This window comes from Lepidochelys kempii, chromosome 10 (assembly GCF_965140265.1).
Source record: "Lepidochelys kempii isolate rLepKem1 chromosome 10, rLepKem1.hap2, whole genome shotgun sequence".
Lineage (NCBI taxonomy): Eukaryota > Metazoa > Chordata > Testudines > Cheloniidae > Lepidochelys > Lepidochelys kempii.
Genome location: NC_133265.1, coordinates 36858896 through 36874315, shown reverse-complemented (window position 1 = coordinate 36874315; position 15420 = coordinate 36858896). Strand labels below are relative to the sequence as shown.

Genomic DNA, 15420 nt, shown 5'->3' with positions numbered 1-15420 from the left:
AAATGTCTAGTACGCAGCTTGGTCACAGACAATGCTGCAAATGTATCCAAGATGAGAACAAATTATTTAGAAGAGAGTGAAGAGAGTCCAAAGCTAATAACATACGGTTGCAGTCCTCATTTGATTCACCTCCTAGCCAAAGACTTCGGTGTTCCAGAAATAAAAGCTAACGTTGTTCAAATGGCAAAATACTTCCATAACAACCACTTTGCAGCAGCTGCTCTGAAAAAAGTGGGAGGAACCAAGCTAACTCTCCCACAGGACGTGCGATGGAACTCAGTAGTGAACTGTTTTGAACACTATATCAAGAACTGGCCTAATCTGATGACAGTTTGTGAACAAAAACATGAAAAAATAGATGGCACCGTCACAGCCAACTTTCTCAACATTGGGCTTAAGAGAAATGTTGAACACATGCTGAGTTCCCTGAAGCCTGTTTCTGTAGCCTTGAACAAAATGCAGGGAAATAGCTGTTTTATTACTGACGCTGTTGAAATTTGGAAGGAACTGAGTGAGATCTTCAAAGGAGAAATATACAATGACAGAGATAAATTACAAGCTTTAAAAAACTGAATGGGACAAGCAATAGCTCCAGCTCATTTTCTTGCACAGATTCTCAATATTCAGTACCAGGGTCAAACCTTAACTGCTGAAGAAGAGGAGTTGGCTATGACATGGACATCCAGCAATCATCCCTCCATAATGCCAACTATAATAAACTTCAGAGCTAAGGGTGAACCATTCAAGAAATATATGTTTGCTGATGATGTTTTAAAGAAAGTCACACCAGTGAGCTGGTGGAAGTCACTAAGGCACTTGGATTCAGAGACTCTTGAAGTGATAATCTCATTTTAACAGCAGTAGCTTCTTCAGCGGGTGTAGAAAGAATATTTTCTTCCTTTGGACTAATTCATTCCAAATTGAGAAATCGTTTGGGACCTGAAAAAGCAGGAAAGCTTGTTTTTCTTTTCCAGATTATGAACAAACAGGAAAATGAAGGTGAAGACAACTGAGTTAGCTGCAGAAACCCATATTTTAAGCTTTTCATGTTGACCTGGCTGACACAGTCTATTTAATTTTTGTGGTTTTTAAAAAATATTTCATTTAACTATTTTAGTTAAAAACAATTTTAACAAAAACAAGCCTGATTTTAAAAAACTTGAATGTTTAACTACATTAAAAAAATTGTATGTTTGTTTTGTTAAAATATTATATATTTGCTGTTGAAGAAAAAAATCCAGAATACATAACGTTGTTTTAGTTAAATAAAACAATTTAAATGTCTGTCTGGTGATGTTCTCCTTCTAAGACAGCATGGCATGAAAATCCTACAAATATTAATGATTAATCTGTTGAACTGGAGATAGTTCACCTCCCAATTACTTCATAAATATCTGCTTCAATTACCTTTGGTAAATTAAATAACCAAACAATCATTCATTTTCTGAAATAGCTATAAAACTAATCTGAAAAGTTTTCAAAATAAATCACTTTAAAAATGTATAGTGTGTACCTTCTAAAAATGAAACTTACATCTATCTCTGAGTTTTGAAGAATATATATTAAGGTTATAACAACCAACAAGAATGCACTTTTATGGAGAAATCCATGATTAAATCGAGTCTTTCTGACTAGTGATTTAAATCAATTTGATTTAAATCAAATACACTCTGATTGCAAACCATGACATGCCATGATGAAGTCTGAAATTCTACTAGTACTCCAAAGGCATCTATTCTGATGCTAAGAGTAATCAGACAAGGCAGTGACAGAGGCTGTTGTCTTGTGCTCACCACACATTTTGTACAGAGTGCTGAAAAGGAGCCTTCTGGAGATGCTCTTTGGAAAGCAACCAGCAGAAATAAATAGCAGAACAACTCTATTTTTAAAGACATTTCTCCCCAGTCCCATCCCCTTGAAGGAGAAAATTCCAGTGCTGTTCCCAAAAGTTACAGCTCGCTTCCAGAGCTTCTGTCACCAGAAATACCTCAACACTCTATTTTCGCAGATTGAAAAAGCTCAGAACGTTATGAAAAAGGCCAAAGCAGTGATGACAACAGACTATGCACACACTAATAAACGCTCGACGTCACAGTCCTGCAGGGCCACAGGAATGGCTCCCTTCCAGTAAGGACTGGATGCTGTAAGTACCTCTCCAGTTTTTAAGAGAAGTCGCTCTTATCGAAAGATCACATTGGCAAGGCTGCATTTCAAACAGGAAGCCTTCACATTCTGCAGCTCTGTAAGTACCTTTTTCTACCGAAAGGCCTTGCATGTTTGGTGTAACAACCCAAATTCTGCAGAGATGAGGGCTTTGGTTGTACTTCAGGCAGGGGCCCAGAGTTTGAAAATGGTTTAAGGGCTTTATTCACTCTGTCTTGTAGGAACGGCAATGCTGGATCAGAGCAACGGCCCATGTAGACAGGGAATGCGCTGTTCTGCCAACTGCCTTCCCTGTTGCTGGTCTGGTGGTATATTAGGAGAGCCTTCATCTGTGACTACTGATACAGTGGCTCCAAAGAGCCCTCTTTCCCCATTTTGCCCTCACAGGTGATGGCTTGTATCAGATGGAATGAGAGGGAAGCATTTGTGTCAAAATACTGGCAGTGAAAAACTGGCTCCAAGACCAGCCAGTTACAACTTACAGCACCAGATTCTCCAGACCAACCACACAGTGTTCCATACAATTCCAGAGCAAGGAGTAGCAAAGGTGGGAAAGACCATCTTTGCAACTCCCTCCTCCCAAGGCTGCTGGACACCAGCCTGGTCCCTGATACCAGGCAGAGCAGCCTTGATTCTTCCTGACCCCATCTGGGGATTTGCATATGCCCTGAAGCAAAGCGACTGACAGCCCTTGCAGTGTCGTCCTAGCAAGGGTAATTGCAGAAGCTGTTCTTATCCATTGACATGGCTAATCTTAGTGAGATACAGAGTTTCTCTCAATAATACATTGCAATTGTGAATTTCCACTCAGGTGCATGCACTCTCTCTCAAACACACAGGCCACTGGCACTTACTTTGGTTGGTAAAAGTCCTTCTTGTCTGCTGACCCAAGGCTCTGTAAGACAAAAACAGACATGTTTCTTTAAGCCCCTTTCATTCATCTGCCTGCCAGGAACACCTATCCCATGCGGAGAGAGCAACAGAAAGCATTCATGTGTGCATGTAGGAATGGGAATAGCACATGGATCCTTTCACCCCCCGAGGCTGGGTTCAAAACCAACTTCTGCCACGAGCCACTGAAAATCATGGATACCTAATGGCTTTCTCAGTGGCCTGTGTGAAGTGAATGGGTGGCAGGAGTTGCCACCGGCAGCTGCATTCACTGCCTCCTTTGCAGGCAATCTCAGTGGAGACCAAGGACTGAATAGGTCATGCAGACACAACGATCCTCTCACTCCTAGATGCCAGGTTACAATCATGCTGGGGGGGACAGCTTGCACTGCCTCAATAGTATCAGCCCTGGTGATGAACAGGAGGCTGTGATGCCCCTGGCTGGAGTGGCAACATTTCTCAAGACACTCAACAAGCATGTTGTGCAGAAGGGCGGGAGGGGTTCACAAGCTCTGTATTCAGATAAGCAGAAATGCCACCAGGCCCACGGTTCGCAGATACAGTTTGACTCACTGTGCATCCTAATCTCTCCCAGCCCCTATCTGGCCACCTCACCCTGCAGCTGAGCACATTGTGAACTGGTTACTGGATTTTACCCTGTGAGGCAGAGAAGTGCTATTGTCCCCGGGCTACAAAAGGGAAGTATGGCACAGATTAACTGATTGACTTGCTCAAGGTTACACAGCATGTCTGAGCTGAACTCAGGTCTCCCAAGTCCCAGTCTCAACCACTCAGTACATCACACTAGATGAACTGTGTCAAACTCCAAGCATACATCCACAAATGCCAGTAGAAGAGGTGATCTGACATACAGAGAGATTCCCATGTGCTATTGTTTTCCAAGTGTAGATGGTTTAATGTGGTCTCACCAACAACACCATTATTAAAAGTTTGACAAAATCTCAAACCACTTGCTCTAAGACAGTCTAAGAACTTTGTATTTTCCAAAGCGTGTCCCACCCTGTCTCAGTCTTTCAGAAGGAAAATACCACAGGATGGATTTCCAAAGGGGCTTGGATTTTCACACATGCAAACCCTGCTCTGGCAAAGGTAGTGTGTTTTGGCATGCATTCAGCAAGCTTCTGTGAATTCCTGTTTGCATGTGGGAGAGAGCGTACGAGAGTGTGTGGGAGAGAGGGTGTGCCAGGGGCATGCAGGTGTGTCAGAAGGGTGGACAAGAGGGTGTGTGTGACAGGTGTGGAAGTGTGTGAGAGAAAATGCACATGTGGATGTGCGCATGAGAGGAGGTATGGTTATGTGTATGGTGACTCTGTACACAATGTACATGTCCATATATCAGCTGACCTTTCCTGGCTACCCAAGCAGCTGATTCTGGGGGGAAATACGTTCAGACAAATCACTCTCAGCCCCTAGAGAAAGGAAACAGAGAGATGTCACCCAAGTCCTAGGCAGGTGAGGAGAACCCCACACCCACAGCTCTCCTCTACTCTGGGACTCATTCCTGACAGACAAGACCTCAGGGCTGCAAACTAACTGGGGGTAAGTGATTGCCCCTTGTGAGCTATAAAGGGAGAGGGGCACACTGAGCAAAAGCCAGACCTCTTGCACTTCTGGGGAGTGGCTGGGGCCAGGCAAGGTGCTGCCAGCAGCACTTCCACCAGCAAATGGACATGGAAGGGAGGGAGAGAGGGGAATCAGCAGAGCCATACCTGGTAAGCAGACTTTCAGCAGCTGCAGTTATCGCCTTCAGGCTGCTCTGGGGCAAGGGAGAGACAGCAAGACAGACAGACAGACCAAACCTTAACTTCAGCAAGCCCCGCCCATCGTCCCAGTGCTAAGAACCCTCTTTTCCTCTTTGTACTGCCTGGTCTTTGCTCTGGCTGCTTGTTTTCTTATTGTCTAACCTTCCCTCCTCTCCCCTTTCAATCTTCCTCCTCGCAGAGTTGAAGATGAGGATGGTTTAGCAGGGAGGATACAGCCCCCAGCTCCGGACCGGCAGTGGAGTAGGAGAGGATGTGTGTGCATGCGAGGAGCAGGCTTGAACTCTGGAGCTGGTGTTGTACTTTTACACTACGGTTGCCAGGCAATAGCTAAGGCTAACTTCAAAACAGTGAGAAGCAACCAGGCAGAATACTAATCAATGGAGCAGTAATCACCGCCCCCACTGAATTCACAACACCAGCCTCCTTGCCTCAAGGGACCCACTGGTTGTTTGCACTATTTAATTGAAAAGCAAGTGGCTACACTGCCTCTTCATTGAGAATTTCTAAGCCTTTCAGTGCCTGTCCAAGCACACTGGGTAGGAAGCAATATGCACCCAGCCCCTTATAGGTGGGATGTACTACGGCCCTATTTCCAGAAGGCTTTCACTCGAAACTAATAGAATCATAGAATCATAAAAGATTAGGATTGAAAGAGACCTCAGGAGGTCATCTAGTCCAACCCCCTGCTCAAAGCAGGACCAACCCTAATGAAATCATCCCAGCCAGGGTTTTGTCAAGCCGTGCCTTAAAAAGCTCTAAGGATGGAGATTCCACCACCTCCCTAGGTAACCCATTCCAGTGCTTCACCAGCTCCCTAGTGAAATAGTGTTTCCTAATATCCAACCTAAACCTCCCCCACTGCAACTTGAGACCATTGCTCCTTGTTCTGTCATCTCCCAACACTGAGAACAGCCGAGCTTCATCCTCTTTGGAACCCCCACACTTCAGGTAGTTGAAGGCTCATTCTTCTCTTCTGCAGACTAAATAAGCCCAGTTCCCTCAGCCTCTCCTCATAAGTACTGTGTCCCAGCCTCCTAATCATTTTCATTGTCCTCCGCTGAACTTTCTTCCATTTATTCACATCCTCTCTGTAGTGGAGGGCCCAAAACTGGATGCAATACTCCAGATGTGGCCTCACCAGTGCCAAATAGAGGGGAATAATCACTTCCCTTAATCTGCAGGCAATGCTCCTACTAATACGGCCCAATGTGCTGTTGGCCTTCTTGCCAACAAGGGCATACTGCTGACTCATATCCAGTTTCTTGTCCACTGTAATCCCCAGGTCCTTTTCTGCAGAACTGCCGCTTAGCCAGTCGGTCCCCAGCCAGTAGCGGTGCATGGGATTCTTTCTTCTTAAATGCAGGACTCTGCACTTGTCCTTGTTGAATCTCACCAGATTTCTTTTGGCCCAGTCCTCCAATTTGTCTAGGTCACTCTGGACCCTATCCCTACCCTCCAGCATATCTACCTCTCTCCCCAGCTTAGTGTCATATGCAAACTTGCTGAGGATGCAATCATCCCATCATCCAGATCATTAATAAAGATGTTGAACAAAACCGGCCCCAGGACCGACCCCTGGAGTACTCCGCTTGATAGCGGCTGACAACTAGACATGAAGCCATTAATCACTACCCGTTGAGCCCGGCAATCTATCCAGCTTTCTATCCACCTTATATTCCATTCATCCAATCCATACTTTTTTAAGTTGCTGGCAAGAATATTGTAGAAGACTGTATCAGAAGCTTTGCTGAAGTTCAGATATATCACGTCCACCACTTTCCCCATACACACAGAGCCAGTTATCACAGAAGGCAATCAGGTTGGTCAGGTATGACTTGCCCTTGGTGAATCCATGTTGACTGTTCCTGATCACCTTCCTCTCCTCCAGGTGCTTCAAAATGGTTTCCTTGAGGACCTGCTCCATGATTTTTCCAGGGACTGAGGTGAGGCTGAACTGTCTGTAGTACCCCGGGTTCTCCTTCTTTCCTTTTATAAAGATGGACACTATATTGGCCTTTTTCCAATTGTCCGGAACCTCCCCCAATCGCCATGAGTTTTCAAGATAATGGCCAATGGCTCTGCAATCACATCAGGCAATTCTCTCAGCACCCTTGGATGCATTAGATCATAGAATCATAGAATCAAAGAATCATAGAATATCAGGGTTGGAAGGGACCCCAGAAGGTCATCTAGTCCAATCCCCTGCTCGAAGCAGGACCAATTCCCAGTTAAATCATCCCAGCCAGGGCTTTGTCAAGCCTGACCTTAAAAACCTCTAAGAAAGGAGATTCTACCACCTCCCTAGGTAACGCATTCCAGTGTTTCACCACCCTCTTAGTGAAAAAGTTTTTCCTAATATCCAATCTAAACCTCCCCCACTGCAACTTGAGACCATTACTCCTCGTTCTGTCATCTGCTACCATTGAGAACAGTCTAGAGCCATCCTCTTTGGAACCCCCTTTCAGGTAGTTGAAAGCAGCTATCAAATCCCCCCTCATTCTTCTCTTCTGCAGACTAAACAATCCCAGCTCCCTCAGCCTCTCCTCATAAGTCATGTGTTCTAGACCCCTAATCATTTTTGTTGCCCTTCGCTGGACTCTCTCCAATTTATCCACATCCTTCTTGTAGTGTGGGGCCCAAAACTGGACACAGTACTCCAGATGAGGCCTCACCAATGTCGAATAGAGGGGAACGATTACGTCCCTCGATCTGCTCGCTATGCCCCTACTTATACATCCCAAAATGCCATTGGCCTTCTTGGCAACAAGGGCACACTGCTGACTCATATCCAGCTTCTCGTCCACTGTCAGCCCTAGGTCCTTTTCCGCAGAACTGCTGCCTAGCCATTCGGTCCCTAGTCTGTAGCGGTGCATTGGATTCTTCCATCCTAAGTGCAGGACCCTGCACTTATCCTTATTGAACCTCATCAGATTTCTTATTGAACCTCATCAGATTGAAGATCTGGATCCATGGACTTGTGTATGTCTAGCTTTTCTAAATAGCCCTTAACCTGTTCTTTCACCACTGAGGGCTGCTCACCTCCTCCCCATACTGTGCTGCCCAGGACAGCAGTGTGGGAGTGGACCTTGTCTGTGAGGACCAAGGCAAAAAAAGAATTGAGTACTTCAGCTTTTTCCACATCATCTGTCACTAGGTTGCCTCTCCCATTCATTAAGGGTCCCACACTTTCCCTGACCTTTTTCTTGTTGCTAACATACCTGTAGAAACCCTTCTTGTTACCCTTCACATTCCTTGCTAGCTGCAACTTCAGTTGTGTTTTGGCCTTCCTGATTACACGCCTGCATGTTCGAGCAATACTTTTATACTTCTCCCTAGTCATCTGTCCAAGTTTCCACTTCTTGTAAGCTTCCTTTTTGTGAGCCAAACTGGTCGCCTGTCATATTTGCTATTCTTTCTGCATGTTGGAATGGTTTGTTCCTGCGCCCTCAATAAGGCTTCTTTCAAATACAGCCCGCTCTCCTGGACTCCTTTCCCCCTCATATTAGCCATCCAGAGGATCCTGCCCATCAGATCCCTAACAGAAAGTCTACTTTTCTGAAGTCTAGGGTCTGTATTTTGCTACTCTCCTTTCTTCCTTTTGTGACAATCCTGAACTCAACCACCTCATGGTCACTGCTGCCCAGGTTGCCACCCACTTCTACTTCCCCTACCAATTGTTTCCTGTTTGTAAGCAGCAGGTCAATACTCCTTGTCCTGTCCTCTTCTACCACTGAGAATAGTCCAGAACCATCCTCTCTGGAACCACCTCTCAGGTAGTTGAAAGCAGCTATCAAATCCCCCCTCATTCTTCTCTTCTGCAGACTAAACAATCCCAGTTCCCTCAGCCTCTCCTCATAAGTCATGTGTTCCAGCCCCCTAATCATTTTTGTTGCCCTTTGCTGGACTCTCTCCAATTTATCCACATCCTTCTTGTAGTGTGGGGCCCAAAACTGGACACAGTACTCTAGATGAGGCCTCACCAATGTCGAATAGAGGGGAACGATCACGTCGCTCAATCTGCTGGCTATGCCCCTACTTATACATCCCAAAGTGCCATTGGCCTCCTTGGCAACAAGAGCACACTGCTGACTCATATCCAGCTTCTCGTCCACTGTCAGCCCTAGGTCCTTTTCCGCAGAACTGCTGCCTAGCCATTCGGTCCCTAGTCTGTAGATGTGCATTGGGTTCTTCCGTCCTAAGTGCAGGACCCTGCACTTATCCTTATTGAACCTCATCAGATTTCTTTTGGCCCAAAAGAAGACTTCTTGAGTCTCTCACTCTGGTCGGCAGATGGATGACTCTGTCCCCCTTAGGAGAGAGTCCCCGAGCACCACCACCTGTCTCCTCCTCTTGGGAGTGGAGGTCGTGGAACCCCCATCCCTAGGACAATGCATCCTATGCCTTCCAGTCGATGGGCTCTCCTTCTGATCCCTTCCCTCAGATGGCTCTTCCAAATCATTCTCCATAACAGTACCTGTGCAGAGAGCCTGAAAACGGTTTCTTACCTCTGTCTGCATAGGGGGTACCTGGGTTCTCCGCATTCTTGTCTGGACATGGAGCTGCACAATGTTCATCTGCAATCAGTTTGAAATCCCCTCTCGGAGATGTGCACTTTACCGCTCTGCTCTCAGGGAGGCCTCTCCCCACTTTGCATATGTTTGGAAAGCAGCTGCTTCTAAACCATTGCTACGGCGATGAGCACCCTAGAAATACCTAGCAATAAATCATTCTTCTGGAGCAGCGACCTCAGACAGAAAGTCTGAACCAGTCACATGAGGCAGCTCCCAGGAATTGCTCTGGAACCACATGTGGAAAGACAAACAATGTATAACTACCTGGTCACCCATTCTGGGGCAGTGTGGGAGGTGGGGTTGCTCTGCAGTGCATGCTACTTCAGGAGCTCCCTGCCTGAGTCTGCAACCTCTGGCTGCCAGCTTGGGGCAGGGTAGCCTGTGCCGTAAGCTTGGTGTCAGCCTCTGAACAATCAAGTAACTAAACAGCAACTCCTGGTTCCACTGTCTGCACCTTGAAACAAAGAGGAAATAAAACAACTTTCAAATGCAACAGCTTAGCTGCAGCACGTAGGACCAGGCCCTGGCTTCTGGGTTAGCCCTGAGGCACTCCTCCTCTGTCCCAGTGTCACCCAGCTCTGCCCCTAAGCAAACACAGGCAAGCCTCTGTAACTGGCCTACTGGTTCTAGATTGATCAGTATGTCCTCCTGGCCCTGTGGGGGGATCATCTCGCCCAGCTGAGAGGATTTTCCTCAGATGGGGAATGTCAGGATTTTTAAAAGTTGTCTAGATAAAGCACTAAGCAACATGCAGAAGGGACAATTCCTGCCCTCATAGGGAGATGGTCTAGTTCAGTGCTTCTCAAGCTATCTGATGTGGTGGACCGGCAATTTTTTTCCCCAATGTGAGCACAGACCGGCAGCCGATGGCTCGGTCCGTGTGGCGGTTCAAATACAAGACAGCACAGAGCTTTTAGCAAGCAAGCAAGCTGGTCTGCCAACTGACTTCTGCCTGTCAGCATTCCACTCTCTCCTTTATTCTTTTCTCTCCCCCCGCGTATTACATTCTCCAACAGATAAAAGGAATACACTGGCTTTGTTTAACATTCTTATTTACCAATTTCTATCTACCGCATTCCTTGCTCTCAGGCCTTGAGCCCAGTCCTGGGAGGCTTCCCACGGTTCATGTCCTTTAGTTGACTTCCCATGGTCCATGTCCTTGGACGGAGCAGTGTGTGCATCGCTCCTACACAACAGTCAGGGTGTGCCCTGAATGTTTCCAGGTGCATGAATGCTACATGAACCCTTCAGGTCCGCAGACCACCACTTTGAGAGGCACTGGTCTAGTTGATTCATGTCTAAATTCTGTGACACCCAACCTGTGCCTGATGACTGAAGCAGGCAAAGACGCTCCCTGGAATGAAACCTCTAAGGTTTGACACTTAACTCTCTGGTGATAGGAAAGGTTCATATCCCTGAGGTGGGCATGAAATGATCTGAGATTTAGAGCCTACATATATATCTCTCATTATATTACTGGGCCGTCTGCTTTCTTGTTTCTATGAAGACTGGTGTAAAAGCACAGCAAGGTGCTGCAGAGGGATGATACTGGAGGAAGCACATTGTCTCTCCTAAAATATCTGCAGAAGCCACTGAGGTTCTGGCTGACCTGTCGTTCCTCCAAAGCAAGCTGGAGCCCAGGAGAGAAGGAAACAAGGAATGGAGGGAGGTGACTGAGTTAAATCAACAGCGCCCTGATCCAAGCCCCACCTCACGGTTCCTCACCACTCTGGATGAGTCACCTGGAGCACAGCCTTGCGCATTTCTCCTTGTCTGCTCATTTCATTGATGACTCAGGGTTTAGGAAGCACACTCCAAATCCCCTAATGAAATAATGGAGAGGAGCCAGTTTAATCGTGCTGGGTGTATTTTTAAACATACATTTTTACATGATGCTCAAGTCTGTCTCTAAAGCTCATCAGCCTCAAGAGATAGGGAAGAGAATTCCTCGCTATACAGAAACATTTCAGCATGATGGAAGGGGCCACTTGAGACAGAGGAACAGCAGCCCAGCCCATCTACCAATCCCCCCAGCATTCTCCTTCCCATACAGGAATAGCTATATCGGCAAAGCTCCTTTATACCCCGTACAATTGCATCCTTATTAGGGGATTGTATGGCTTTCAATATACAGTACCAACATAGTTAAAGAGGTACAACTTTCTAGTGTAGGCAAGACATACAGTGACAGCAGGGGAAAGCTGGTTCCAAATGTGACCGACTGCCGCACAGACAGCTTTGGTGTTGCTATCCTGATGTGACTGTGGAAGGTAAAAGAGTTGATTTTTCTCCTGCCCCACAGCATCCATGATGTGTTGGATAAAGAACATCTCTGTTACACATTCAACGCCTGGTTCCACCCCTAAAGTTAAGGAGCAAGAGGTCACCCAAGAGATCTTCCAGAGAAACAAAAAAAAACTGGACTCACCATTCCTGATATTTCTAAGCTAAACCAACAAGAACTAAAAGATTCAGGCTTCTTTTTATTCTCCATAAAAGAGCAATAGCAAGGGCACAAACTCAACTTTTCAAAATCCTTTTAATCCCACTGCAGCTTTGATGCCGTCCAGACCAGCTATGCAACACACAGTCACATTCAGAGCTGGCAAACTACCGAGCACCACCAATCCCCTTGCCCAGTAAGATCACCAATAACAAAAGAACATATATAAATCTAAGTCAACGAAATTGTCTTTTTCTCATTTTCCTGAAGCTTATGTGTGACTGGCACATAAGCTGCTGTTGCTAAACCCCCTTCTCACTGCATCCCACCCTGTTTTGAAGAGTACACGGTGCAGAGAGGACTATACCCCAAGTTTTAAGGCCGAGCTATTATTTAAAAAAATATCCCAGAAAGCCTTTGCCATGATTGGTGCATCAATTAAAGGATGTGCTGGACCAATTCACCTCACTTGTACCTGATGAGAATCAGTGCAATGTGTTGCACAGATGAAAAAGCAAAACTTTTCAAAGATAGCTCTGAATTCCAAAATTAAGCACAGCTGGTAAGAAAATCTACAAGAGTTTCAAAACATATTGCATGTCCAGGGCCGAAGCAAAGGCTGGGCTGATTTTTATTTTGTTTTTTGAAGACCTGCTTCAAGGCAAACTGCAGATACCATAGACATCAAATTAATTGCGCTTTTCACTCAATTAAAGGCTATCACGTGCAGTCTCAGCTATCTACTTCTGGGCAGTGGCCTCAGTAGGAGAATAAACTATTAATGAGCCTCAGGAAGTTTTGTACAATTTAGAAACTGCACCAAAATAATCCCTAAAAGACAAGCAGCTGCTGCAGGTGACAGTTTTCTAAGACATTCCATTAAAAATTGGCCCAGTAACTCATAGGGTAGTCACTGTTTGTATAAACACAGAGGAAAGAGAAAGAAAGGGATGGTATTTTTCCAAGCTGCCAGAGGACCTCACAAGAGACTGTTTTGGCCAATCTCAAAAAACAAAACAAAAAAACCCAACAACACTGAGTTATAAAACTGTCATCTACCCCTTGCCTCCTTGAGGGATTTCTCTCCCGTCTAGAGCTGCCACCCATTCTCCTGTGACTGCTTAGGACTCAACACTGAGAGCTTTATCCTAAGACATGCTGGACCCCTTTGACTCTCACTGACTTCAACAGCTGCAAAGGGTGCTCAGCCCACTGGACGGATCAGATCCTAGGAACTGAGACATTTATGTCCTGTAAACCCTTGGCATCTCCCCCATGAACACTGGCAGTCTGTATTTAAAGCATACCCACTAGGCAGCTCAGTACACCTGCAATGCACTGCATCAGGAGTTGATGCCTGACTTTCCTAAGGGCAAACAAACCCCCATGCCTTAGGGTGCAAACTGATGGTTTGCAGGGCTTATAAAGGAATTTCCCCTCACTTGGCCCATTTCAGGCACAGCACTTGGAAGGTTTTTAGCCCTCCTCTGACCAGGGAGGGATGGATCCTTGAGCAACACGGACCCACATATTACACACACTCCTCTCACATGCTTAACCCTTTATGGGTCAGGCACAGCTCAGAGATTAAAGGACTGTAGCATTCCCACTATGCTCACACCTCACTTTACACAGAGCCAAGCTTTGTTTCACTGGCTCTGCAGCTCCTAGTCCCAGTTCACTTCTTCTCCTCCCCATCCCAGTCATGCCTCCTCGCTACCCTCATTGGGAGAAGGGCTAGACAGCATGCTCCTGCACCACTGTATCTGGCTAGCTCCCTAAGGCCAGCTGCTAAATTAATGTGGCTCGCCTGCCATTGCTTGGGGTAACCCTGCATGTGGACATCCTCTCACTGTTGCTGTGCCTCTCTTGGGCCTTGTGGACCTAACAGTTAATAAGACCCTACCTCTGAAGCAAAAAGTATTGGCTGCTGTAGGAACTGGGAAACCAGGCTAGATGAGCGAGTAATCCCTTCCAATGAAGCAAATCTTCGACCAGCTTACACCCTGAGTGTTTACTGAAATCCCACTGCACCACCTTTGGGAGTCAGTTCTGTCCCTGGAAAGAATCTGTGATCTGTTCTGTGCCTTGCAGACTTCTATCTCCCAGGCTGTCCCTCATGGAACTGCAGGCCTTTGCTCAGGTGTCAGGAGAGCACTACATAAGTATGGCCAACATTTTCCAGCACAGGGGCCTAGAATAGGGCAGTTGAGACCCAAAAGCAGAGGCTTGATTTTCAAAGGTGCCAAGTACTCGAGCTCCCACTGAGTTCAGAGGGGACTTGGGTGTGCTCAGCATTGTGCGTTACACTGAAGAAGCTCCTGTAGTCCCGGTGCCAGACATACACCCATGTGACTCCTCTTGCTTTCTCCTTCAGTGAAAAGATCATGAGAGGCGATGGATGAGCCACCAGGCATATGGCACAGCCACAGAACGATGCCAACGCTCTTAACATTTTCATTCTTCAATGCCTAGCTCATCCCAGCATGGCTCCGAGAGAGGATCTCACACTTGCCTGTGAATACTGACTGATGTTGCACATGGGCGGGTGGGCATGTGTTAGTATTTCCCCGACTGGTCTCTGCCGCAAGGTGAAATGTGTTTTGAAAATTGAAAAAAATCCCTTTATCCATTTCTGAATTTTGGGAGTCGTGGCAACAAAAATAACCAAAGTTTGTAACTTAGCCTGGAGATTGTGTTCAATAAGAATTAGGGTATTTGCTAGGCTTCCCATTATGGAAAAGTCCTATAAGAATGTAATAGAGAATTATATCCCTGCTGTAGAATCCTGTAGGTTGAGTCAAAGGATCAGTGGAACGAACACCTCTCAATATAACAGTCTACAGGACTGAAGAGTAATTTCTATGGAATCCTGTTAGTTTCACCCCCATTCGGTTCTGTAGTACATATCCAAAAAGGGTCAAAAAGAGTGGATTTTATTAATGAACCTGTGGACATCTACAAATTGTATAGTGAACAAAGCAGACTCCTCTATGTGGCTCCCCCTTAAAGACCTCAGCGCATGTATTCCATCATTTAAATAAACAAGTCTCTAATTTCATCTGGCTTTCAAAATCACCAAGACTCACCAACCATCAGAATGATGGACTGGCTTCCCCAGTATACCGTACTGCCTGAGGGATGTGGCCAGGTGGTGTCCAGATATACAGCCCACTCTGGCTTGGGACTGAAAGGGATGTAACTTTATCCTGGCAGGACATTCAAGCTATCCCCTTCTCAACCTTCCCAATGCCCCCCTCAGTTCCTTGCAGGTCACCCTACATGAAGGGATGAATTTACTAAACTCTAACGTGACCATCCTCCCCAAAATTCCCTTTATGGAACAATCCGCATCTGAGAAGCAGAAGGAAAAGCTGTAGTAACATCCTGCAGGAATCAGGGAACATCAGATGCATTTCAAACTTGCCCGAGAAGAAATCCAGCATTTTTTTCCTCCATCAAAACCAGAACCTGCCATTAAAGCTATGCTCAGATGCCTTCCTGACCCCACCACCTCACTACAGGAGGAATGTACCACCAAAGCAAGTGGATACCCACACTTTGCTGG

General features: G+C 46.1%; 1 protein-coding gene across 7 annotated transcripts in view; it reads right to left on the bottom strand.

Annotated features, from left to right (window-relative positions):
* LOC140918455 (ankyrin repeat and fibronectin type-III domain-containing protein 1-like) overlaps positions 1 to 15420 on the bottom strand; it is a 576229-nt gene that overhangs the window by 162100 nt on the left and 398709 nt on the right. For 6 of the 7 annotated variants that reach the window (XM_073362896.1, XM_073362895.1, XM_073362898.1 and 3 more), the window contains one exon: positions 3018 to 3058. In XM_073362896.1, the coding sequence (XP_073218997.1) occupies positions 3018 to 3058 (41 nt within the window). Of the gene's footprint in view, positions 1 to 3017; positions 3059 to 4784; positions 5065 to 15420 lie in introns of those variants that run through there. The other variant, XM_073362903.1, reaches the window with a different exon arrangement.